Source organism: Triturus cristatus, chromosome 11, assembly GCF_964204655.1.
Source record: "Triturus cristatus chromosome 11, aTriCri1.1, whole genome shotgun sequence".
Taxonomy (NCBI): domain Eukaryota; kingdom Metazoa; phylum Chordata; class Amphibia; order Caudata; family Salamandridae; genus Triturus; species Triturus cristatus.
In genome coordinates, this window is record NC_140594.1 from 966,389,615 (window position 1) to 966,414,255 (window position 24,641).

A 24,641-nucleotide genomic window follows, 5' to 3' on the forward strand; every position below is an offset into this window, starting at 1 on the left:
TTTTCTGAAAATATACTCTATATATCTCCCAGAATTGTCGTCACCTCAATACTTTGCAAATAAAAAGCAGCACACCAATCCAGGTATTCAAACCATTTATTCGTACTGAAACCCGATGCGTTTCGGCTTCGCAGAGCCTCTCTCAATCAATCAAGAGCTTCTTTTTATGTTTAAAAAAAGCTTTATTAAGTAACATCAGGAGATACATAATACCAGCAAATACAAACAGGAGATATAAGAAATGGAGTACAGAGTAAAGCTAGTAATAAAAGCAAAAAAAAAGAAAGCCATTTATATTTTATGGGGGTAATAAGGGGAAGGGGAGGGGGGAAAAAAGAGGCAAAGGACAATATTTTTACAACTGAGAAATATATACAATGTAGAACGATGAATGTAAAAGGTAATCTTAATAGAGACTAGAAAGTACAAAATGTCAGTATGTGACTAGAGAAAAGAAAGAACAGAGAATAGGGGCAATCATGGGGGTTTAACATCTTCAGAATGTAAATTTAAATGAGATTTTTTGTGCTAGTACATTTTTATCTAAATATGATGCAAGTGGCATCCAAAATTGATCTCTATTAACGATTGGTTTCCAAGAGGAGGCAAAAGCAATATCAAGTCGATGAAAATGACATAAATTATTCCACCAATGTTGATCAGATAATTTTTTTTTTAATTCCAATTGAGAGAAATTTGTTGAAAGCTAAGGCTAACATAAGGTCAAAAAGGCCTGGTACAGGAGAAGATAGAGTCAAGTTAATTCCCAAAGAAAAGAATGAGATTAGAAAAAGGAGTATGGATGTGGAAAATATGAGAGATATGAGACAACATTTTTCTCCAAAAACAAAGAACAGGAGTGCAAATAAAGAGTAGATGCATGAGGTCAGCATTGGGGGAGGCACAGGTCCACAATCAAGAGCTTCTAATTTATTAGTCCAGGCTGCACACAGGAGAGCTTCTTATAGGTAGCTGGCGAGCTGCTACCTGTAGGTTAAGAGCTACTCTTTGGCGAAAGTGCTGTCTTTGAGCTCAGAAACAGTCTTATCCTGTCCTTGAGAATGCAGACCTCTTATCAGTTCAGTAAAGAACTGAAATCTGCTCTGTTCAGCCATCATTTGGCCATATGGATTCCACAATAGGTACGCCTGTCCTTTTTGTGAAAGAAATGTTCCTCTGTGTCTCATTGTTTTTACTATATGCAACCAGTTCGATTAAGAAGGTTATATGGTACCACAACAATAGGGAGTAATGCACTGCAGCGTAAGACAGCTGGATTGTGCCCAGAAATCCAAATGATTGGCTAAAAAAAAGAAATCTGCATTGAAAACAGTTAATTGGACCCTTGTACTAAAGAAAATAAAGATTAAATTAACTTACAGTACATAAAGGGTATTGGATGAAAAGCCCATAGTATGTGCAGAATCTCCACAGAACACCAGTTGCAGCCCAACCAGAAATAGTCAATCAGCAACATTGCCTACAATAACCAAAAACTCTTTTGGGCACTTTGTCAGATTCTTAGAAGTTCAAGGTCCAAATCTGTTCTCTCGTCAGACCTTGAGCTGAGGTCAATAATCCCCATTTCAGGAATTTCCTAAACACTGAGTTATTCCGGCTTCCTTTTTTACCAAAGTAATAAGTTAGTTCTGGCACAGCACACTAATTGCTGCCATTTCTGCTAACTTATAAATACTGTCCCAGTAAAGTGATCACAAATTTGAGCGACAGGAACTTTGTTACGAAGACCAACACCAACTTGGTTAGTGACCATAACTGGGCTATGCTTCAAGCAATGGCTACTGGTCATAGATTTAACTCTTTAGAAGACCAGCTTAGAGATGGTCTATCTTTTTGCATCAGGATGTGCTCTTTCTGTAAAAGGATTGTTGCAATTTATTTTTTTACCTTTAGTTTTGCTGAGCTTAGTACTAGGTGGTATGGCCTCCCCCCAACCCTTGTATAATGAGTAGTAGAGCAGGAACTGCTGGTGGTGTTTATACTGCCCAATTGTTAAACCCTAGAGAAATGTATCATACCACGTGGTGATGAGGAGAGACCCACATACCAACCCTTGTTGAGGCACAGGGATACCTTTTTGTGAGGTAATGTATTGCTCTCTGTTTTTCAGAGCACCTTATAAAAGCACAAATCCAAACAGAAATTGAGCATGCAGGTCAAAACCCAAGTCTTCTATCGCCCAAAAGGGTTCCTCTCTTCTGGTCTATTTTTCTTGTATGTAAATTTACATCTATTTTTGGTTGAGCATCAAAACAACTGATGCCCCTTTAACTTTCAAGTCATTTCTGCAAGCCTTTCCCCAAACTTACAAAAATCACCACTCAAACATAGATGCATAATATGATACATAATATATTTAGAGTACCCTTTTGGCCTGAATAACGCACCTGCCATTCTAATGCTCACCTTCAAATGTACTCAGCCAGACAGGGGATGTTTCTCTGAGCCCTATGGCTTCGCATCCGTGCTAACCATGTTTTGTCTTGCATCTTCAGCACTTTCAGACCATGATAAAGACCAAGCTGAATGTCCTCACTCTGCGGAAAGAACCTCTCCCTACTGTGATCTTCCATGAACCAGAAGCCATTGAACTGTGCAGTACAACTCCACTGATGAAAAATCGGATTCAAAGTGGATGCAAGGTAAAGTTGATCAATTATTTTTTTCTGTGCTTTTCAGAATCGTCCTATTTAGTTCCGTTGGTAACTATTTTATATTATGATATCCCATGTGGTGCAACACAATATATTTCCATTTTGGGAACATTTCCCTATTTTCTCTCTATCGAATGTATGTATAATGTAACATTACAAAGGAGTACAGTGAACAAAAGAGATAAAAATTCTAGCAAGGTTTTGTATCCATGCGCATATAACATTTTCTTAAGTAATAACAAAAAATTGATTGATCGCATATAGGTTGTGGATCACTAGACATTGATAAATCAGGGATGAGAGATTGGTATTAAGTGTTTAAGGGAGAGGAGAAGGGTGGACGTCTCTTACGACGGATAGCCCCTCATGTTCTCATGGATCCTTGACAGTAGGATGTGGGGACCAAGTCCTTTAGAGTGCCAGCGTAATTGGTTTTGGAATTTTTCTCATGTTTCCTAGGTAGTCTACCATTCCTCTTGCATATGCTATGCCCTGTTTTTGCTGGGGAAAGAAGGGGAGGGGGAGAATAAACTCATCGTGACCGGGATCAGGAGAACATGATCCCTTAAGGTTATTGTTATACGAAAAGCTTCAGACATGGACTTCAAACACGGTCAAATCTTGCTCCCTAGACCAGTATCCTGTAAGTGTGGTTCCACTTTGGATACTGATGGAGCACCTGTGTCTAAGAATGCAAGTATTTGTTGTGAATAGCACCGTAGCTGTCCACTGTCACCAGGTTGAAGAAGTTCTTTCTACATCAGAGTTGTCATGTAGAATAGCTAATTTGGTCAATGGATGGAGCATATAGATCATGGTTTTGGCAAGTGTGTGCCACATTTCTTAGTATAATTGTGCCAAGCTAGAGCAGAACCAAATCACAGCTTGGAGCGTTGCATCTTGAAGATAAGTAATTTGCACTCCGGTTTACTTTATGTAGTTAGAATGCCTGTCCAGTGCCAATTATACAGAATATTAAAGCATCTTCGATTAAATGTGGCATCTCTCAGTTTTTTGTCATATGCATGCAGTAGAGCTGCTAAGCCTTCCTCTGCCAAATTTGTGATAACTGTCTTAACTGATATTTTCTTGTTTCCCAATCCACGTGTTTACAGAACAGTTCTGATATCAGATTACTCTATATACCCAGTATCTCTTGTCTGTGTTTGTTCTATTTTTCAATGTCCGTTTTATTATAAATTCAGATATAAGACTCCAAGGCTGATCCTGACTCTAGTGCAAAGATTTAGCTGCCAATATCTCCATTCTAGTGGGTGAAATTTATTCTAAAGAGCATCAAAAGTCTGTAGAGATTCTTTTGGAAATACTTTTTCTGGTTTAGTGTATCTCAAATTGACCATGGTCCACTAATGAAACGTATTTTCCAAATCGCTAAACTTGCATTGTGTGACAGCAGTGTCCCAGCATGCGTATATTTACATATTTTTCTTTTTTTATGGGCGGTGGTCCATGAATCTAACATAGCTCTAACTATTGGGCAGTGAAAATGTGCTTTTTGGATTAGTTGTTTGCAAAAACCGAAAATTAAAGCTGGAGAGGTTTGTCTGTTGGGCAAATTCTTTGGTGCTGCACACTGGTGCTCGCAACAGTGAGGTACCAGCTGTAGCAATTGGTAGAGTTGATGTGCTAAATAGTAGAGACCCAGGTTTGGTAGACGAAGGCCCTCAGAGGTAGTGTAGCATGCATTTGAACAATTTGAGTTTGGGTTTCTAGCCTGTCTTTGTTACGTTTTTGATAAATGTATCCATGGTTAGCAGTTGGCAGCCCGGAGGACAGGTATAGGAGGCATGCCTTGAGTGTAATTGTGTCTCAGCGCAACCACCAAATATTAGTGGTTTGTACCTGTCCCAAGAGGGATACATTTAATAATTAGTTGTCTTTGTGATGAATGGTTTTAGATCGTCTATTACTGTCCTCCTGGATAGTGGGTGAACGTCACTCTAATCCCAGTTAACCTCATAACTCTAAAATAATGAAAAGAGTTCATCATTATCAGAGAAGAGATTGAGGTTTGTCTTCCCTGAGGGTAAGGAGAATATTGTCTGTAAATAACATGCTTTTTGAGCAGTCCTGTTCCTACCCTTCTGATGGTGTTGGTCTATTGGTTGGCCGCCCCATGACATTCTAGGGCAAGGAGGAATAGAAGCAGGGAGAGTGGGCCATCCTTTTTCAAACCCCTTAGTATAAAGGAAAACATTGAACATAAAGACCCAATTGGATCAGGCTACATCCATTTTACGTTGGACCAAGACCTATTATTTTCATGCTTTTGTAAAGGAACCTCTATTCGATTCGTTAGAAGGCTTTTTCTCTATCTAATGCGACCACTACTGTATGTTGCGGGTTATCTTCACCTGTGAGGCAGGGTTGGCCAGAAGTCCTAAATGGTTTCTGTATGTTTACTGTGGTACAGATCATACTTGTAAGTCATGAATAAGGATTAGGTTGACATTTTCAAGGTTTTTGCTAATACTTTGGCTAGCATCTTTATGTATGAATTTATGATTGTGATGGGAATTTAACTAGTGCAGCGTATGGTGCCTTTACAGGTTTTATAATAAGGTTTCTTTTTAACCTTATTAAACTTATCACAAAGTCTGCCAATGGCTTTTGTTTTTTAATGGCTTCTTGCAATAGTGAGTCAATCAAGGTTTTGTTAATCCAGTAAAAGTCACCGCGTGCACTGTAATCTCCTGGTGTCTTACTATAAGGCAGATCCGATGTCACTTCAGAAATTTCTTTTATAGCCAGTTCCCCATTCCGTACCCTAGGGTTGAGGAGAGCCTTTTTTTGGTAGTAAACAAGATTTTTTTAATTGGACCCTTAACAGGTATGGAAAAGAGGATGGGAGGGTTCGGAGTGGTAACCTAGACAACAACTAGGGCAGTTGGACCGTTAAACTTAGCAGTTAGAGATCGGCTACAGTAAGGTCTAGTCCTCGAAGCTTTGCATAAGAACAGCTTATCTAAACTTTATCAGGGTCGGCTAATTATACAATTCTCACCACGTTGCACATTTACCTCAGCTTTTAGAAGTCTGAATAAATGTGAATCTCCCAATCCGAAATGGGAGTACCAGGAGAATGTATTATAGAAGTAGGACACATTTCAAAATAATGTCTTTTACATATGTTTTACATACAGGCTAAGGACGCAATCATAATAATCAAACCTCAACATCAACAGTTTTCATTATCACAGTGACAAAAAGGTCCTGTATGTGTGACCGGAAGGCCTAGCTTCCACAATTTGGTTTCTTTTGATATATTTTGTTAAATGGAACTTCAAGGGTGCTCTTACACCCAAGGGCTTGTTGGCGCTAGAATACAAATCTGACCATCATACTCATGAATATTGGGTGAGATATGATCACTGTTTAACTCAAATTAATTTTAAATATTTCAAGTATTCGTTAAGTGACAATATGGCGAGTGTGTTAAGAGTGATAGGAGACAGTTATGTTTGCTGTACAGAATCTGCAGAGTGAAGCTTGGTGAGAACTCAGAGCAGGGGGGATATAATGACTGAAATCAAGTGAGCACATGCCCCTTTTACACATTATACTGTTTTTAAGTGGACAGGTGTTCTCTATTGGGGTGAACTGGATTAATTGTTGGTCGCAGATGGAATCCAGCCTAATCTCCACCAAGCTGACTCATGACCAAAGCAAGATATGGAAACGCAGATGCACATTCTCAAACCATAAACCTCCACCCTAGGTGGTGGTAAGATGCTGCGCCTCAAGGTCCCAACCTGACCACAGGAAGTGTGTTTTATGGCCTCTCTCTGCCAGCAGCTTAAACACATGAATGAAGCTACACAAACAGCTGAGAGCAGAATCCAGACCTACCCAGCCAAACAATCCGCTTTGTTGAAGTAATAGCGGGAGTGACTGTGTGGCTTGTAAAACCACATTGAAAAATTGCAGCTGCCAAGAGTGAATTTATTGCTTTACCTCACTGTGCAGTTGCAAGCATCATGCAAGCTGAAAGTAGGATTGAGAAGTTGGCCACAAACCTCAATGTCCTTGGTTTACGTCCAGGAAATGAGGGGAATAATCTAAAGGACATTATGTTATCCCTTTTGAGTGACAAAGTAAACATGGATGGCCAGGGATTCCTGATGGCATTCCATTTGTAAACATTATAAGGGACAGAAGATCCAAATTGCACTGTTCTATAAAGAGAGACGGCCCACAAAATAAAATAAAAAAATTATATATTCTATGTGTCTGCCCAAAAGAAAGTGATTTGGCTGTTTTTTCCAGACCTCATCCATAAATACTACAGAACATCATAAACAAACTGTTGGCGTTAAAGACACAGACATTTGTAAATTTTGAATGTGTTATGGGGAGAAGATATAAATCTGTGTTCAGGTACTGCCGGCCTGATGATTTCTGGGGATCATTGTAGTTTTGGATCCGACAAAGTCTTATCTGAGACAGGTGGTTAAGAGGATCTATGAATGCCCAGGTTTATGATGCTACGTACTCAATACTTTAATTTCTGTAATAAAGTTTTGATGGATCGCAAGTGAGAAGGGGCAGGGATCTTGTTCAAAGAGCTGTAATTTCCTGTGTGTTCCTGGAAGGCGCCATGCTTCCCTGTCTTGCGCCATTCACTACTCCCTGGATTTTTTCCTGTTCTTCAATGCAATACGAAGATGCAGAGTAAGTCATAAAAGTTTCTCCTAGCACTGAAGAGAGCTCATCTGTCTGGCATTTAACTGCACACCTACTACATCCACTGATGCTAATTCCTAGCTATTTACCATGCCAATCTCAATGTATACATGATCTCATTCAGGCCTCTGGTTCAGATCAGTGTTTTCAAGATGCAACTGCAATACTGTAGGCACTCTTTAAAACACGTAGAAGATATTTGAAAAATATCGACTTAAATTGGCCAGTCCTTCGGTAATTTCCTGTTGGGCATTGCATCTGCTTTGTGATGAGACCAATTATACATCCGAATATACATTTGAGGTGAATTTGTATACGGCAGAGGAATTTGCAGCAAATTGAAGCATCATTTGAATCAGTCAAATCTTGCTTGTGAGGAAGCAAGTGAGATACAACTTGAAGGAGTGAGTTGATCGAAGATGTGGTAATTGTTTGTCCGCATAGGGGAGAATCATACAGCAAGGGTATCTAACCAGTAAAAGCCCGCAGAAAGTAAAGTTAATTTCACATGGGATTTTGCAGCCTTCCTTTGGCGGCCTTAATAGTCCCTGTATTTCCATAACCAAGGTCACTCCTTCAGCCATAGGGTACCCCCTAGTTGTGGTGCCAAAATACTGCAGGCCGAACACTCTTTGGTCTGATGCATTGAAAATCCTCATACTGTTTCTAGTGCTAGCTATTCTGCCATGAGACCTGCACATTTTTTCCAAGGGGAGGTGGGCCGCTTTTGCACCAATTTCTCTTTATTTTTTAATTTAAATTTTATTTTTTGCAGATGTATATAGCGCAAACTCGACCCTAAGGTATTGGAGCGCTTTACACGCGCACCAGTTACGTTAGACAAGGACACATTCTTTTTTTTTTTTTGTTAGGCATGGGGCGATTAAGTGATTTGCCCAGAATCACAGGATGTGGAGTTGACCCTGAGGCTCGAACCTTGGTTTCCTAGCTCCAGTCTAGCCGTGAGACCACATCCTCTTCCTCTTTATGTACAATTTTAAAGGTTTCCAAGGTCTTGCCACCAAGGAGCAACACATTCAAGAGTGAATCTAGGTGGAACACCTCTGGAATAGAAATGTTGAATCTTTCTGTCAGTAGCCTTTCTGTGATTACAAAACTACAGCCATCAAATGTGTTACGCACTCTGCCCATCTGGTGCCCGGCATAACTTCTTAAAATAATGAGACCTAGTGGATTAATTATCATGCCAACAAATTTAACTTGCTTGGAGTACTGAGCTGTTTGAAGCTTCAGTCCTGGCTTTAGAAAGTCTTGTATTTTTTTTACCTCAAAATAACTTTGTATTTTTTTTCTCTGAAGGAAAAATTACATACAACTGGGTTATGACTCTCTTGCTCAGCATGCATTGTTTAAATTACCAAGCTTTCTTGGTATCCAATTACAGTCAAATTGCTTTTGTCATGAAGTCATGGCTGCCCCAGCACACTGCAGATGTATTCAGTGTAATGAAGCAAGCGCCATGGTATGCTGTGTTATTGCTACAAAACTGTTTGCTAGCTTCCTTTTAATAATGTAACACAAGAGCAGAAGGCACATTTCTCTCAGTCCTTTCTACTTTTCATTCAAACACAGTCCTGGCGCCTCAAGTATTGTGACGTGTTTATTTTTACAAAAAAAAAGCACTTAAAAAAATTGCCTGCAATCATGGGCTTGTGGAAAGAGCTACTTTTGGTAGTAAGCGGGGAACGATGGGGAGAATTTGCATCGACGATTCCTATCAATGGGCCCTTTTCATATACGTTTTCCCCCCCAATCTATAGCAGATTGAAAAGAAAAATTAACTTTGAACATCTTTTCGTATTATAGTTGCATCTATTCAAGCTGTATCAGGGTGGCCAACGCATTGATATTAATTAGTAATGATAATTACTTATTTGTGAGTATTTATTCCAAATCCATCAATTGCAGAATTACATAATAAAAACAACTTCAATCGGTGAAGAATTCACAGCACAACAGGAATTAGTTACAATTTTAAAATCATAAAATTGATATTGAATTCACAATATCCTCTCCCTGATCTTTTTTTAAGAACATAGTAAAAAGAAACAAAATGTATTCCGTAATTTCATCCCATTATGCTGTTGTTCTAATCATTATAAATAAATTCGTTTTTGATAAATAAACTAGTCAGAGGAATATTTGAGATCTTTGTGGCTTGAAGTAATTAGTAGTTTTTATAATTTTTAATATTTGTGCTTCCATGGTAGAATTTGGCACTAGGCCTTATACATGCATCGTGAACCTGTATGTTTTATACAGGGATGCACATATTTCAAATAAAAATTACAATATTTTTTGTAATTGTTACTCTATATTATATTGTTTAATCTTTTTGTACAGTTTGTTCTCAGTATCATTACATATCACACATTTTTCCCATTGCAAAAACTTTTTGTTCAGTAGTTCGTCAATTCTTCTGATAGATATTCTCTATATGTCCAGCATTCAAATGTCTATTTCCATTGCATTTTGTGCCCCTTGCGCTTCATACTGGGTCACTTTCTGTAAACAAAAAGAAAAATCAACTCTAACAGAAAAAAATCTGAAATATTTTCTTTGCAGTTAATTAAGCACGCCATGCCGAGATGTGTAGCAATCTTAACACCAGGTTAGTGAGTGACTTTACTACCCTTGCAAGCTCTTAAGTTTGCATGTACTATGGGGAACTTTACTACCACCTTAACCATCACCATGGTAATGCTTAACCTTCCATAACTAATATGAGTACTATCTCACCCAACACAAGTATTTGGAAACATCATATGATGTAAAATCCGATTTCAAAATAACACTTGGCCTTTATGCCCATGCAACCCCGTTGGGGGGATCCTTCCGTACGTAAACCTTAGTTACCTGCCAAAAAGCCTTTAGTTTAGTTTTACACTACTTCACTCGGGTGTCCCTCCCCAAGAGCTTTCTCTATATACATAAACAACCATATTGGTCCAGTCCAGAGTTTTTTCTCGGTGTGCATAAGTAAACACAGATCTGTTGTCATTTGCAGCCAGTTACCTGCAGCCCACTCACAACTTCAAATATTATGTTCTTACCTTCAGGAACCATCCAAATACTTTGATGATAACCACACTTTCTCCAACTTCCACTGAGTAACCGCAAAAAGTCTCTGCACCACCGCCATACTTCAAGCCAACAATGATGTTTTTCCATGCTGACTCAACCCTCAGCCCAATGTTATCCAGCTCAGTTTCACCGATCTACATTGTCAGTGCTGACTCTACCTTCAGGCAGATGCAATCACACTCTATTTCATCGATCCTTCTATTCAGCCGCAGTGCCTTATTTCACTCAAGTTACACAGCTCATGGATATTAGCCACTTACTGCTGACAAGGTAACGCATATGCCTGATATAAACATCCTACTATGCATCATGCCTTCCACAATGTTAGTAACACCTAAATCCATCTAGATCATTATATTGCCTACAAAATATAACAATACTTTGTTTGCCTAGTTCATAGTGAGACAAATTACTATACATCTTTCTTCCTTGCAACCTTTGGAGCCAATTTCGAAAAGCATGTTAATCTACGTAAAGTAGTACTCCTGTAATATTTTGTTTACCTACTCTTAGATGTGTGGTTTGGCCGCTGAATATCTAAAATGGGAGTATTCATGTACAATTAGTACAGATTAAAAGGAGTATGCTCTCTTTGCACTTTTACTAATAGGGAGCTGGAAAGTTCGAGGCCGAGTTACAAAGGCTTGTAGGAGTACCCAAAAGAGTACTCCTATATATCACTTCCCGTACTCCTAAATGCTTTGGTGAATTGGCCCTCATGCTTACACTTATACTTACACATGTCCCAAACAAATATTTCTTACACTATCTCCATCCTCCTCACTTAGATAGTGGCTTTGTCCAGATTAGATATTACATTTATGTTGGTATACACTGGTCCCGCCACACCTTAATGTGCAATAATGCTCTAGTTTGATGCTCCTTATTTGTGGAGAAAAAGGCATTAAATGTGTGCTACATTACTTCGCGGCTGGTTTCAGAGTTTATGCAGTGATGTACATGGTCTATGAAAATCAGTTTTTCTGTGGACATGGAGACATTATTTACTGCCAGCTATTGCCATATGTAGAGGTGGTCAATTCATATTAAAGTGGCATTCTTTCAGTACTTCTTTCTGGGGGTGAATTATGCCCGCTTGCCTTGTGGTAATGCTGCTGGCACCCTATTCTGAGCACTGAATTGGTACTTGGTAGTTTTAAAAAAAAAAAATCCACCAAACGTCATGCTGTTCAATTTGCTTCCATGATGTTCCCTTCACTTATCATATGTGATTTTTGTAAAGTGCGGCATGGACCCTCTGTGATCTCTGCGCGGTTCTTGCCATAGCGATTTATCTCAGTAGGACCAGGTGTTTTGATGTTCCTGCAAACAGATCTGTGCAAGTCCTTGCCTGCCATCCTAGAAACATTCAAGTTCTTAATTTACAGGTTCTCTGCTTGCGTCATTGCGTTGATGCACTGAAGAATTGCCTTTTCACTGTCCATTAATTTTCTGCCCCCTGCCTTTTGTCTACTGATTTGTGGGCGTTTACAGTAGATGTCGGTTGAGGGGCTTTGTGCTTCCAACCTTCCTACCAACGCGATATTGATGACAGTATTATGCATGTGGGTATAGGTTTGTTTGAAGAGTTGTCGAGTCATTTAGTGGACCATGGTCTGCAGGTCCCTACATTGGTAAAGGAAGATACCTTTATTCTCACAGGATAACTTATCCATCCAAAATGTTCTGGTCTTTTAGGTGGTGAGATTGAACTTTAGAGGAGCCAACATAAACAAATGCTTTGAAACAACATTAAACAGGTCAGAGGAGGTTGTGAACCATGATCTGATCAGAGCTGTTTCTAGGTGCTTTGCCGCCCTAGGCGAGAATTGAAAAATTCCGCCCCCTCCCTTTTACTCCATTACTTTCTCCCCCTTTCATCCAGGCTAGAAGAATGAATGCATCAGATATTCCCAAACTCATGTTTTTTGCCGCCCTCCCCCTTTTGCCGCCCTAGGCGGCCACCTAGTCTTGCCTAATGGTAGAAACGGCCCTGGCTCTGATGGCTTTGTTGCTTTGTAGGAAGATGTTGAATTTACACTGCTCGGTCATATTTCATATTGGCCGCAGTCTCTATTTATGCAAAATATCTACAGTGCCTTCCTGGCCTTCTCAGAATCCCTGTCGCCCCATTGTCTGCGTCTCCCAGTTTCTTTATTCGCTCTGTGTTTTGCCATGCCTTAATGTAATTTACACACATTTCCAGAACGCAGCAGGAAATAGTTTGGACACATCCATTCTTGAAACTACTGTTTTTCTAATCCTTAATAATATGTTTTACACAGAATCCGAAGGCCCGCTGACCAACAGGAAGAAAATAGGATTTCTCAAGGCGGCTGTAAGATTTAACGCAGGCATAAGGCTTTCTATTCAGGGTGGTCTTATCCGCATGGTGGCGTGACTGCCATCGGCTGAGATCCCAGGCCTGCACGAGAGCTGGCTTCCGCCTCAGGATCAGAATAGCATGCATTGAATGGCTGATTAGCTTTAACATATATCCCAGGGGAAATGTCTTGACTTAAAGTTTAAAATGGGCTTATGTACAGAATAATTATACCTACTTCCACCCACAAGTTTCCTTGGAACAAACCGAAATGCAAATTCCTAAATCTGGACAAAATGCATGGTAAGAGTAGGAAATGTACACTTTTAAAGCACTATTCTTTGCCCAGACGCTCAGCATTTTGAAAAAGCTGTTTATACTTTTGCTTGCAAGTGGAATTTCCTATTTCCAAATAACTTTTTTTTTTCTCCCAAGTGACATTTTGCAAGATATATTTGAATTTATATCTTCCTATTGGAAAATGTCAATGCCACTCAATGTTTTCCATTGAAACCCTTGGCTTAACATTACGCCAAAGCCGAATAAGCTTTGGCAAGCCAATACTTTTCAAACTGAGAGGGCAAGTGATGGCCTAGCTTTGCAAGTGCTTGTTTTCATTTGCTCTCGGCATGTTTCTTGCACATCACTCATATGCATCAAAACGCTTGTCCATGTATGTGTGCACGGGGATGCATCTTGTACACCATTCCAAGATAACCTCTGCCTGCACATGTATCATAGTAACTCGCTAGGAGGGCCCTCCTAACAAAAAATACAAGAAGAAAAATAAAGGAATTCAATCAAAGGAGTGTTGTGCACTACTTTTTAAGAGTGTTCACGTGCACGAAATGCCTTGGGCCGATACCAAAGGCAACCCTATTAGACAAAACCAAAAAGAAATCAGTTACACAGCAAAAGAATAAGGCAGAAGTGAGCTGGTTAAATTCTTCTTTCCCACTCTACATCAGCGGCGGCTCCTCTGTAAGGCAGAGGAACGTTGCCCCACTGCATTTCGAGCAGTGGATAAAAGAAAATGATAACACTAACTTATTATCATTTTATTTTTCTGGTTTACAGAGCGGGCGGGGCATGACTGTGTCACAGGTAGCAAGGGGAGGAGTGATGGGCACTTAAGTGGGAATGACTGCTTGGCCAGCCGTCTTGGCCCGGCCAGTCATGTGCATTTTGCATGTTCCCCACCAGGTTGTAACACACAGCCTGGTGAGGAACATGCACAGGATCCCACTGCCTGTCTGAGCGCCAAACCACGGCGCTCACATCAATAACAACACTGCCTTGCAGCGTTGTGATTGGCTGTGGGATCCTGATTGTACTATCTGCTTCAAGCAGGAACAGAAGAGGACGACTCGAGACGAGGCGGCAGACCGGGAGCAGGTCTAAGTCATTTTAAAATGTATTTTCCTATACCACCCACTCCCAGCCCCCCCCCACCCCCGCACCACCCGTGATACTTGGTGGCAGCTGCCACTGCTCTGCATGTTTGGGTACGTGGCATATTGTGTGTGGTGGGAGCTCTCGTTAGACAACTAATGCTTGTCTGTAGGTGAGATATCTAAAAATGACTTATTGGCACCCATCCCCCACATGGTAGCCTTTTGAAAGTGCCAACAAGCCATTGTAGGTCATAGAATTCATTAATAAGGCTGTTCTAATAATAAGGGGTCAGCTGCATCATTGTACTAGTTGTGATTTGTGACCAGCGCTTTTTGTGTCCAATATAGAATTTTTGGAACTTACCTATATACTAATTGGTCGGTTCATAAAATTGCGAATCAGTGATTCACACACCCGACTTACCAAATTGATATTCATCAGGTAGGTTACAAATTGCAACTCACTCCCATTGTGCAATCACAGTGGTGGCAGTTTGCAAGAATCAGCAAACTACAATGTCTGTGATTGCATTTAAACTAAGAAATATGTTTTTAAACAGCCCTATTTACTGAAAGAAAACGAGGCCGATTTAAAAAAAAAAAAAAAAAAAAAAAAATTCTGAGATTCGACAGTGGCGCCTGGACCAAAATGCCTGCAGAGTTGTTGCGTTCTAAGGGCCTAAAAGTGCGAATGCTCCAGTTGTTGATTCTTTTCCATGTAGCTTCCTACCAAAAGTGTTTTTTCCAGCATTGAGCCGCCCAACAATTTCCCTGCATACTAAGCAAATCAACAACATTAAAATAACTCCTACCACTTACTTCTCGGGGTCTGTCTTACACATGTATCTGTTTCTGATTGAATATGGGGTTAGCAATCTGATAGCAGAGGAGGGAGTACTTCAAGATGCGAGTTACACTTTAATTGCCCACTTAGACATTTTGTTTACATTTCTTTCCAGATCTAACTCAGAGCAGAAATCCTGAGTTGATCTTAAGCATCTGCCACCATCAAATCTCTCTGTTTTGGTTGTAGCAAAAGAAGCATCATCATTAAACTCACTCCAAACCCTCCCTCCTGTAATCTGTAGTGGTGTTTTTTTAACATAATAAAGGGCAAAGCAAATTGGTTGAACCTTTAAGCCAACATTCATGTGGTAAAAAATCACAAGGACCGCCTTTTCATCTCAAAATCGTACTCTGAGGAAATTCTAAAATCAAATTGAATTCTCAAATATAAATCAATACTTAAAGAAATGAATTCCTTATTTAAAAAAGAAACCTATTTTGAGCAATTTAATTAAATAAGCCATTTTGTGACCCCAAAAATTCAATGAAATACATGGTCTGATTGGTAAAAAAAATAAAATAATTGGCTGTGAAAAAGAAAGAATTTGCTAAACTAAACGTGATGAAGAGAACTTCCACCTATTCCGGCATTTCAGGATGGCCACCGATGCAATGGACATGCATTTTGATGCATGCCTACACAGTCCTGACTACCCCGTACGCATCAGTACATTCCAAGGTAGCGGCTGATGTATAAGCATGCCTGTGCATTTGTCATGATGCAGCTGTGGCCATTTTGACATTTTCAGTTTACCTTTCCAATATGGCTGTTGGCCATTTTAGAGTGTTAAATTAAAAGCTCAAAAGAAGGTCCGTATTACAGGAAATGGGCGTCATATAGCACTTCACAGATGTAGGGACCACGTAAAATAAATAAATACATAAAAATAAACTAACATGAAAGCAGCAAACTAATGTGGGAGAGTACTAAATAGTATGCATGGCGGGTTGTGCATCGATGTCAGGAAGAACAAGTGGATGTGGTAGAGACCAGGAAATACACTCCCATAGATTGAGATAGGAAGAGAAACAGTAAGTCCCTTAAAGTCAGAAGAGGAAGGATTCAAGTTTTCCAGTCCGGAGACTGTCAAATGGAAATGCTCCTGAGTGATACAAACACAAGATTTGTGGCAAAAGTCATTGACTCAAAAGGAGAGACCTGAAGTAGATAAAAATCCCACCCCACCATGAACAAGTGGCACACTGAAAGCACATTCTCCATATATGTTATGTATTGGAAACAATAGGTCTGTGACAGTCAGATAAAGCTGTCTGTGACTTAAACCTAAAATAACTTATGTCTATGACACCTGGCCCTAGCCATGAAATGTTTTGTAGCTTTTGACAGGACTCATTCGAGCAAGATTGGAATTTAATATGTAATCTTAGAAGAAGGGATGTTTTGGTTTGGATAAATAGTTTTATTATGGTGTCTTTGAGAAAGGTTTTCCTCCATTTGTCCACTCGTCTCTACAAACAAATTTTCCATGTAGTTCCTCCAATTTGGCTACTCGTCTTTACAACAACTTTTCTAGCATGTACATCAGTAAATCTGTGGATGATCCCTAGACTGTGACCATGGTTATTGTAAAACGGTGGGGATCAAGAGGGTTATTTCTAATAATCAGTTGAAACAAGGCAATTCAGGCGAATAATATCTTAATTGGGGAAGACTTCATCTTGTAGCAAACCGTTGGCTATTGTTGAAAGTGCTGTTTAGGAATCTGTTTCAGTTCATTGCATGACAAGGATACCAACTAGGATTTACAGCCAGATAGCTGCTTTACAGCTGCACTTTTGTTAGTCAGGATTGTGGTTTTACCCTTGTGTTTGCCTGTACTTTCTAGTCCCTGCATTCATTCAATTCACTGTTTGTCTGTGCTAGCTTTGCTAGGCCTTTTTAATGAAAATAATGTCCCTAATGACACTCTCATACCTCTCCAGCGGCTTTTTACCCTCTTTAGTTCTACCAGTTCTCCTCTTTTAAAATATGATGGGTTCCTCTCTCTTTAGGTCAAGCATTCAAGACCTCTTCTATATACTTTAGTATATACTTATATGTGTATGTACTTTGTGGGCTCTGGAGATCAGCCCCAGCACTGTTCAACTGCCTCTATTTAACTGTCTTAATCAATCAATCAATCAATATGAACTTTATTCGGATAAAAACAACATATCCATAAAAGTACAGCATAAGATAATGTACAAAAGTTACTAAAAACATAAAAACTGTTACACAATTAAAAGGTCAATTAATCAGGGTGCATAGAGTTACGTATACGCATCACTGTTTTTAAAAATAATCCAACTCTAAAACATAATTCATCATCGGCAATAGCTAGCACCTTCTCGTAAGCCACCTTGTAGTCCGTAATGTGACGAGATTTGAAATATGGGATCAAGAGTTTTTTAGTGGGGGCTGAGTAGTAACTGCAAAAGAACAAGAAATGTAACATTGATTGCTTTTGAATGTTATCACAGGGGCACAATACTGAATTAAAATTATGTATGAACCCGATGGGGAATGACAACAGATATTTCATGGTGTCTGTCCTTAGCCTGAAAAATAGACCTCTTTCCCAGCAATTAATGGGGTTAACAAGATATCTCGGCATCGCAGGGGACATTTCTATTTGCATATATCTGGCAACTGAGGTTTTGCGGCACTCAGTTGATGCTCGTGCTTCATTATAAAGACTATACAGAGTCTTTTCAAATTTTTTGATGTTAACAGAATCATGCTGCAATGGGTTTAAAAAGAGATGTTCCATATTCAGGCTATTTAAACTTTTCCGGACCCCTGCTAACCACGGTATATCCATCCCTTTGTCACATTTTAGGCAGTCACTGATTATTTCCCTTGTCAAATGTGCAGCTGGGTTTCTCCAGATTCTTAGCCAGAACAAGACGGGGCGAGCCTTAATAAAGTCCTCAACGTATGGTAAATGAAGTTCTCTATGAGTAGCAACGTTGGAGAAAAGAAAGGTGCGCCTAAAATCTTGCGGCAGAATCTATTCTCTTCACGCTGTATAGGCGTGCTGGTTGTATGCCCCCAAACCTCCGCCCCATATGTTACGGTTGGTGTGCTTTGCAGTCTATACATTTTGATGATGGAAGGCACAACCTCTATATTCTTTGGCTTCGGTAACCTAAGTATGGTATTAATAGAGTTGATAAATTTTCGTTTACAATATGCAATATGATCATTCCATAATCCGTTTGATGCAAAGAGCAGACCAAGATACGGGAAGGTGCATGTGCTCAATAACTGGTTAGAGTTTATTGCTATTGTAAAGTTGGAGTATTTCTTAGACCCACACGACATTTAAAAAAGATTTTTTAAAATTTGTGCACAGATCCAAACTTGCCATAAACTTTACAAAATCATGGACCAGGGTGCGTAAAGCTTTAGGAGTACGCCCCATTAAAACTGCATCGTCAGCATATAACAATGCAGGGATCTTATGGCCACCAATCAATGGGACGTCTACATTTGAGATCAGCAAAGATTTAGTTAAATCATTGATATATAAAATAAATAGGAGAGGGGCCAGTACACAACCTTGTCTGACCCCTCTACCTACTTCAATAGCTTTAGCTTTAGAGATCTCACCATTCATGCTAATGCGCACCCTAGCTTTTAGGTCTCTGTGCAGATAGGCCAGAAAAGAAACTAAAGAATCGTCCAGCCCAAGATCCAAAAAAATTTGCCACAATCGTGATCTGTTTACAAAATCAAAGGCCGACGTAAGATCTATGAATGCCAGGTACATGGGGGCTTTTTTGGCTATGGTATATTTGGCAATAATTAGGTTAAGGTTGAGGCACTGTTCCACAGTGCCGACCTTACTCCTAAATCCCAACTGACAAGGATGTAGTACTTTGGAATCCTCGGCCCAAGAACTGATCTTTTGAACAACACCCTTCCCAAAATTTTAAGGGTGTTGTCGATCAACGATATTGGCCTGTAGCAACTCGGGTTAGAACGATCGCCCTTCTTGAAAATTGGAACAATGGTGCTACAGGACCAGGTTTCAGGGATGGATGAATTAGTCAGATTATTAAAAACATTCGTGAGTAATGGTGCCCAAAATTCAGGGTGGCTCTTAATAAGATCGATCGGAAGGCCGTCTGGGCCGGGGGCTTTACCTCCCAGACTTTGGCTAATGGCTTCTTCGACTTCAGATAAATCAAATAAAATGTTTGCATTATATGTAAACTCCCTAGGATCCCGAATAATGGGGGCAGCATAAATTTTACTGAAATGAGCCTCCCATGACTCGCTAGAGATGTTACAGCTAATCGGTGTAGATATGTTTCCCACAAGTTTAATATCTTTGACTGCTTTCCAGAAGTTCTTGCCATTTTTTAGTTCATTTGCACGCAACAGTTTAGTCCAGTGATCATTAGTGATTGCCTCCTTCCTGCGTGTGATAGCCTTCTTGTAATTGTTTCTCAATATTGGCACAAGCAGGCTATCTCTTGGTTTAGTTATAAGTGCCTTTCTTAGTGCTCTGTTGGCCGCAGAACAATCTGCGTCAAACCACCTTGGATCTGGGTTTATATTCTTAATTGGCTTGGACAGTATTTTTTTTATGCCAAAACAGAGTTCGGAAAAGGCACCAACTACCTCTGTATCACTGTCTCTGTATGTCAGGCAGACGTTGATTAGATTCTGATGCGATTTGATCATGGTTTGGAATAATTCAATGTTGTCAATACCGCGCCACACAAGTCGAAGGTTATCAGTTGACGCCATTAGGTCACTAGCTCCCGGCGTACGTTTGTACGTTGGGCGGCATGTAAAACTTAGGGTAGTACTAATGGGATTGTGGTCACCATATATTGTTGGAATTACTTCCGCCTTTATCACGTAATTTGTAAGGGGAGCAGTCACAAAAATATAATCAATAATGGAATTTGAGCCCCGACTTCTGTAGGTGGGGATAGTGTGTCCATCAATAGCTGCAATTTCCATGATGTCTAAAAAATGTTGCGAGTTTAAATGGTTCGTTAGCTGCTCGCCTCTCTTACATAACGGGCCGGTAATATTTGGTCGAGTATCGTGATTAATGGCTCTGGGGAGTCTAACATTAAAATCACCACCTAGGCATATACCTTTATTTAGGGCGCCATATTCTTTTTCCAGTTTTGAAATAAAATCAAACAACTTTAGAAAGTTCACATTGGGAATATTTTTAAAATCGTTATTATAAAAATTATTATATAGAGTGAAGCCCCCCGAGTGTAAAGGGACGCTTGAAATACATCGCTGTTTGTGGGCACAGTCCTGGTGCGGCCGCCTGCCTTGATGTTTACCCAAGTGGAAAGACCACCAACGGGCCTACCTGAAGTGGGGATTGGGGACAGAGTGTTAAAGCATTCAAAACCCTCCATAGACAGTTCCTGGGTTGCCCAGGTCTCCTGGAGCATTACAATATCATGGCCGCTTATTAACTCCCTCCAATCTAATATATTTAACTTAGATGCCAGACCGGCCACATTCCAGCTTAGGATTTTAAGTGTCGATTCAGCTTTCGTTGTGGCCGGTGCATCCTGTCTACTATCCTGAGTGCATATATCAGTCAATCCTAGTGCTGGTGCATCCCTTAATGTTTCACTTGTCAATGGGGGTGACAGTCAGTCTTGACAATCCAAACTTGACAACAAAGTGAATCTATTATGGGTTGGGATAGTATTATGGGGGTTAGGAGAGGTAGTTTCAAATGTTGGTTTGTAGAAATAACCTAAAGGTAATGCCCATATACTAGTACCGTGGTTAACCACTTCCCTCTGCGGTGTTAGAATGGCTTTCGCCACTGAGTGTCTACGGAAATTAATGACTATACAGTCCCCTTTAATAGATTTGGGAGATGTTCCAAGCCAGCCCACACGTCGTACCATGATGATATTTTCAATCAAGGATGGTCTAAATCGCTTGTGCTTGGAAAGCCAATCGACGCATTTGCATCGTAGTTGCTCCCAGGATTCTTTCTGGTCCTTCCTTAAAAAGGGAACACCAGCTAAAACCACGACATATGGGCAGGCCTGCGGGGGTAGGTCAAGTAGCACATCATTTCCCTCGGTAAGAATCTTGGGAATTGAATCCGTGACAGCATTATGCTCGATATTATCTTGAGTATTAGCTACACCATCACTGATATATGAGGGAATAAACGCCTTAGGGGGAATTTGTGAGTTGTTTGGTTGGTTAACAGAATTTTTTACCTCCGTAATTCCCTTCTTGTCTAGACATGAGCGGATTTTGTTACATGTCATACAATCACTAGTTTTCATATTTGAAGTAGGAGGGACAACAATGTTTTGGCAATTCGTAGGGATGTTGATGGTAGCTTCATTTTGAACCAGCTCTATAGCATTTGTCAGAGTAGGTGGGTTAGGGCAACTGGGGGAACAGCATCAGAGATCTGGGCTATCGGCCGAGGATTTGAAATGAACTGAGCATCAGAAATACAATCTTTCACCATAGATAAGAAGTTATTGAGTAGGGGTTTGATACAATCAGTTATCAATCCAAGCAAGTTATTCATATCAATAGCTCTAAGGTGGTTTTCAATGTCCGTGACAATTGGGAACAGAAAATCAGTCTCAGTCTGGGTTCCAATTGAGTGTAAGCATATATTAGTCAACGGGGCATGCGTGGACAATGGAGCATGCACTAGGGCCTCTACGGATGTTTGGTTCACGGATGAACGAATCCATGAATTTAGGGTTGTGCGAGTGGAGCATGGGCGAGTTGGTTGTTTTCTTTTCGCACAAATAGGCTTCCCAATTTTCCTCTTGCCCCTGAAGTCGGAACATTGGGTGTTACAGGATTTGGTTCCGGCGAGTCTGATATAATGGTATCGCTTGCCTCTTCACTAACCACAACAGGGGCATTAGCATTAGCATTGCGCGCAGTAGTATCAGTGGCGTCAGTAATCGGCGCAGAGGATAGCAAGGATTGCCCTAAACCAAGGGATAAACGTCTCTCTGTAAGTTCAATCTCGTTGCTTACAATACTAACAGCTCTTTCCAGCATGTTCTCGATGCTTGTTGTGGCAGATTTCATAACAGGTGGAGTAATTCGTTTCCCCATTATTCAGGCTGTTGAAGCTTGATAAACAGCTACACAGGTATGGAGTACTAAGTCAAAGTCTTTCGCTCACCTCATTTTGATCCCAGGAAAAGCCAAGATGAAAGAGGGGTGGCCCAGTCCAGTCTCCTCCGGGCGATGACGGGCAAGGACGGGCCCGCCCTTGGCCCGGGCTTCGCCCGGGCGCCGCCCGCGCGCGTCCCGCGCTGCGGTGTCTCCCTGGCGCTTATGTAGCGCTCGTGCAGCAGTAGCTCCGCCCTCACACAGCAAAGGTGTCTGGGACTGGTAGTCCCCTCCTGCAGCGACAGCGTTCTCCAGGCGTCGGTCAGCGCGTCCCGCGCTGCGGTGTCTCCCTGGCGCTTATGTAGCGCTCGTGCAGCAGTAGCTCCGCCCTCACACAGCAAAGGTGTCTGGGACTGGTAGTCCCCTCCTGCAGCGACCGCGTTCTCCAGGCGTCGGTCAGCGCGTCCCGCGCTGCGGTGTCTCCCTGGCGCTTATGTAGCGCTCGTGCAGCAGTAGCTCCGCCCTCACACAGCAAAGGTGTCTGGGACTGGTAGTCCCCTCCTGCAGCGACAGCGTTCTTCAGGCGTCGGTCAGCGCGTCCCGCGCTGCGGTGTCTCCCTGGCGCTTATGTAGCGCTCGTGCAGCAGTAGCTCCGCCCTCACACAGCAAAGGTGTCTGGGACTGGTAGTCCCCTCCTGCAGCGACCGCGTTCTCCAGGCGTCGGTCAGCGCGTCCCGCGCTGCGGTGTCTCCTTGGCGCTTATGTAGCGCTCGTGCAGCAGTAGCTCCGCCCTCACACAGCAAAGGTGTCTGGGACTGGTAGTCCCCTCCTGCAGCGACAGCGTTCTCCAGGCGTCGGTCAGCGCGTCCCGCGCTGCGGTGTCTCCCTGGCGCTTATGTAGCGCTCGTGCAGCAGTAGCTCCGCCCTCACACAGCAAAGGTGTCTGGGACTGGTAGTCCCCTCCTGCAGCGACAGCGTTCTCCAGGCGTCGGTCAGCGCGTCCCGCGCTGCGGTGTCTCCTTGGCGCTTATGTAGCGCTCGTGCAGCAGTAGCTCCGCCCTCACACAGCAAAGGTGTCTGGGACTGGTAGTCCCCTCCTGCAGCGACAGCGTTCTCCAGGCGTCGGTCAGCGCGTCCCGCGCTGCGGTGTCTCCCTGGCGCTTATGTAGCGCTCGTGCAGCAGTAGCTCCGCCCTCACACAGCAAAGGTGTCTGGGACTGGTAGTCCCCTCCTGCAGCGACAGCGTTCTCCAGGCGTCGGTCAGCGCGTCCCGCGCTGCGGTGTCTCCCTGGCGCTTATGTAGCGCTCGTGCAGCAGTAGCTCCGCCCTCACACAGCAAAGGTGTCTGGGACTGGTAGTCCCCTCCTGCAGCGACAGCGTTCTCCAGGCGTCGGTCAGCGCGTCCCGCGCTGCGGTGTCTCCCTGGCGCTTATGTAGCGCTCGTGCAGCAGTAGCTCCGCCCTCACACAGCAAAGGTGTCTGGGACTGGTAGTCCCCTCCTGCAGCGACCGCGTTCTCCAGGCGTCGGTCAGCGCGTCCCGCGCTGCGGTGTCTCCCTGGCGCTTATGTAGCGCTCGTGCAGCAGTAGCTCCGCCCTCACACAGCAAAGGTGTCTGGGACTGGTAGTCCCCTCCTGCAGCGACAGCGTTCTCCAGGCGTCGGTCAGCGCGTCCCACGCTGCGGTGTCTCCCTGGCGCTTATGTAGCGCTCGTGCAGCAGTAGCTCCGCCCTCACACAGCAAAGGTGTCTGGGACTGGTAGTCCCCTCCTGCAGCGACCGCGTTCTCCAGGCGTCGGTCAGCGCGTCCCGCGCTGCGGTGTCTCCTTGGCGCTTATGTAGCGCTCGTGCAGCAGTAGCTCCGCCCTCACACAGCAAAGGTGTCTGGGACTGGTAGTCCCCTCCTGCAGCGACAGCGTTCTCCAGGCGTCGGTCAGCGCGTCCCGCGCTGCGGTGTCTCCCTGGCGCTTATGTAGCGCTCGTGCAGCAGTAGCTCCGCCCTCACACAGCAAAGGTGTCTGGGACTGGTAGTCCCCTCCTGCAGCGACAGCGTTCTCCAGGCGTCGGTCAGCGCGTCCCGCGCTGCGGTGTCTCCCTGGCGCTTATGTAGCGCTCGTGCAGCAGTAGCTCCGCCCTCACGCAGCAAAGGTGTCTGGGACTGGTAGTCCCCTCCTGCAGCGACAGCGTTCTCCAGGCGTCGGTCAGCGCGTCCCGCGCTGCGGTGTCTCCCTTGCGCTTATGTAGCGCTCGTGCAGCAGTAGCTCCGCCCTCACACAGCAAAGGTGTCTGGGACTGGTAGTCCCCTCCTGCAGCGACAGCGTTCTCCAGGCGTCGGTCAGCGCGTCCCGCGCTGCGGTGTCTCCTTGGCGCTTATGTAGCGCTCGTGCAGCAGTAGCTCCGCCCTCACACAGCAAAGGTGTCTGGGACTGGTAGTCCCCTCCTGCAGCGACAGCGTTCTCCAGGCGTCGGTCAGCGCGTCCCGCGCTGCGGTGTCTCCC

At 42.7% G+C, this 24,641-nt stretch overlaps 1 protein-coding gene across 1 annotated transcript in view; it reads left to right on the forward strand.

The window, feature by feature from the left end:
* The window catches only part of PID1 (phosphotyrosine interaction domain containing 1), a 378,153-nt gene that overhangs the window by 164,008 nt on the left and 189,504 nt on the right, over positions 1 to 24,641 (forward strand). Inside the window, exon 2 of the mRNA XM_085635000.1 lies at positions 2,517 to 2,663. Within this exon, the coding sequence (XP_085491126.1) occupies positions 2,517 to 2,663 (147 nt within the window). The remainder of the gene's footprint in view (positions 1 to 2,516; positions 2,664 to 24,641) is intronic.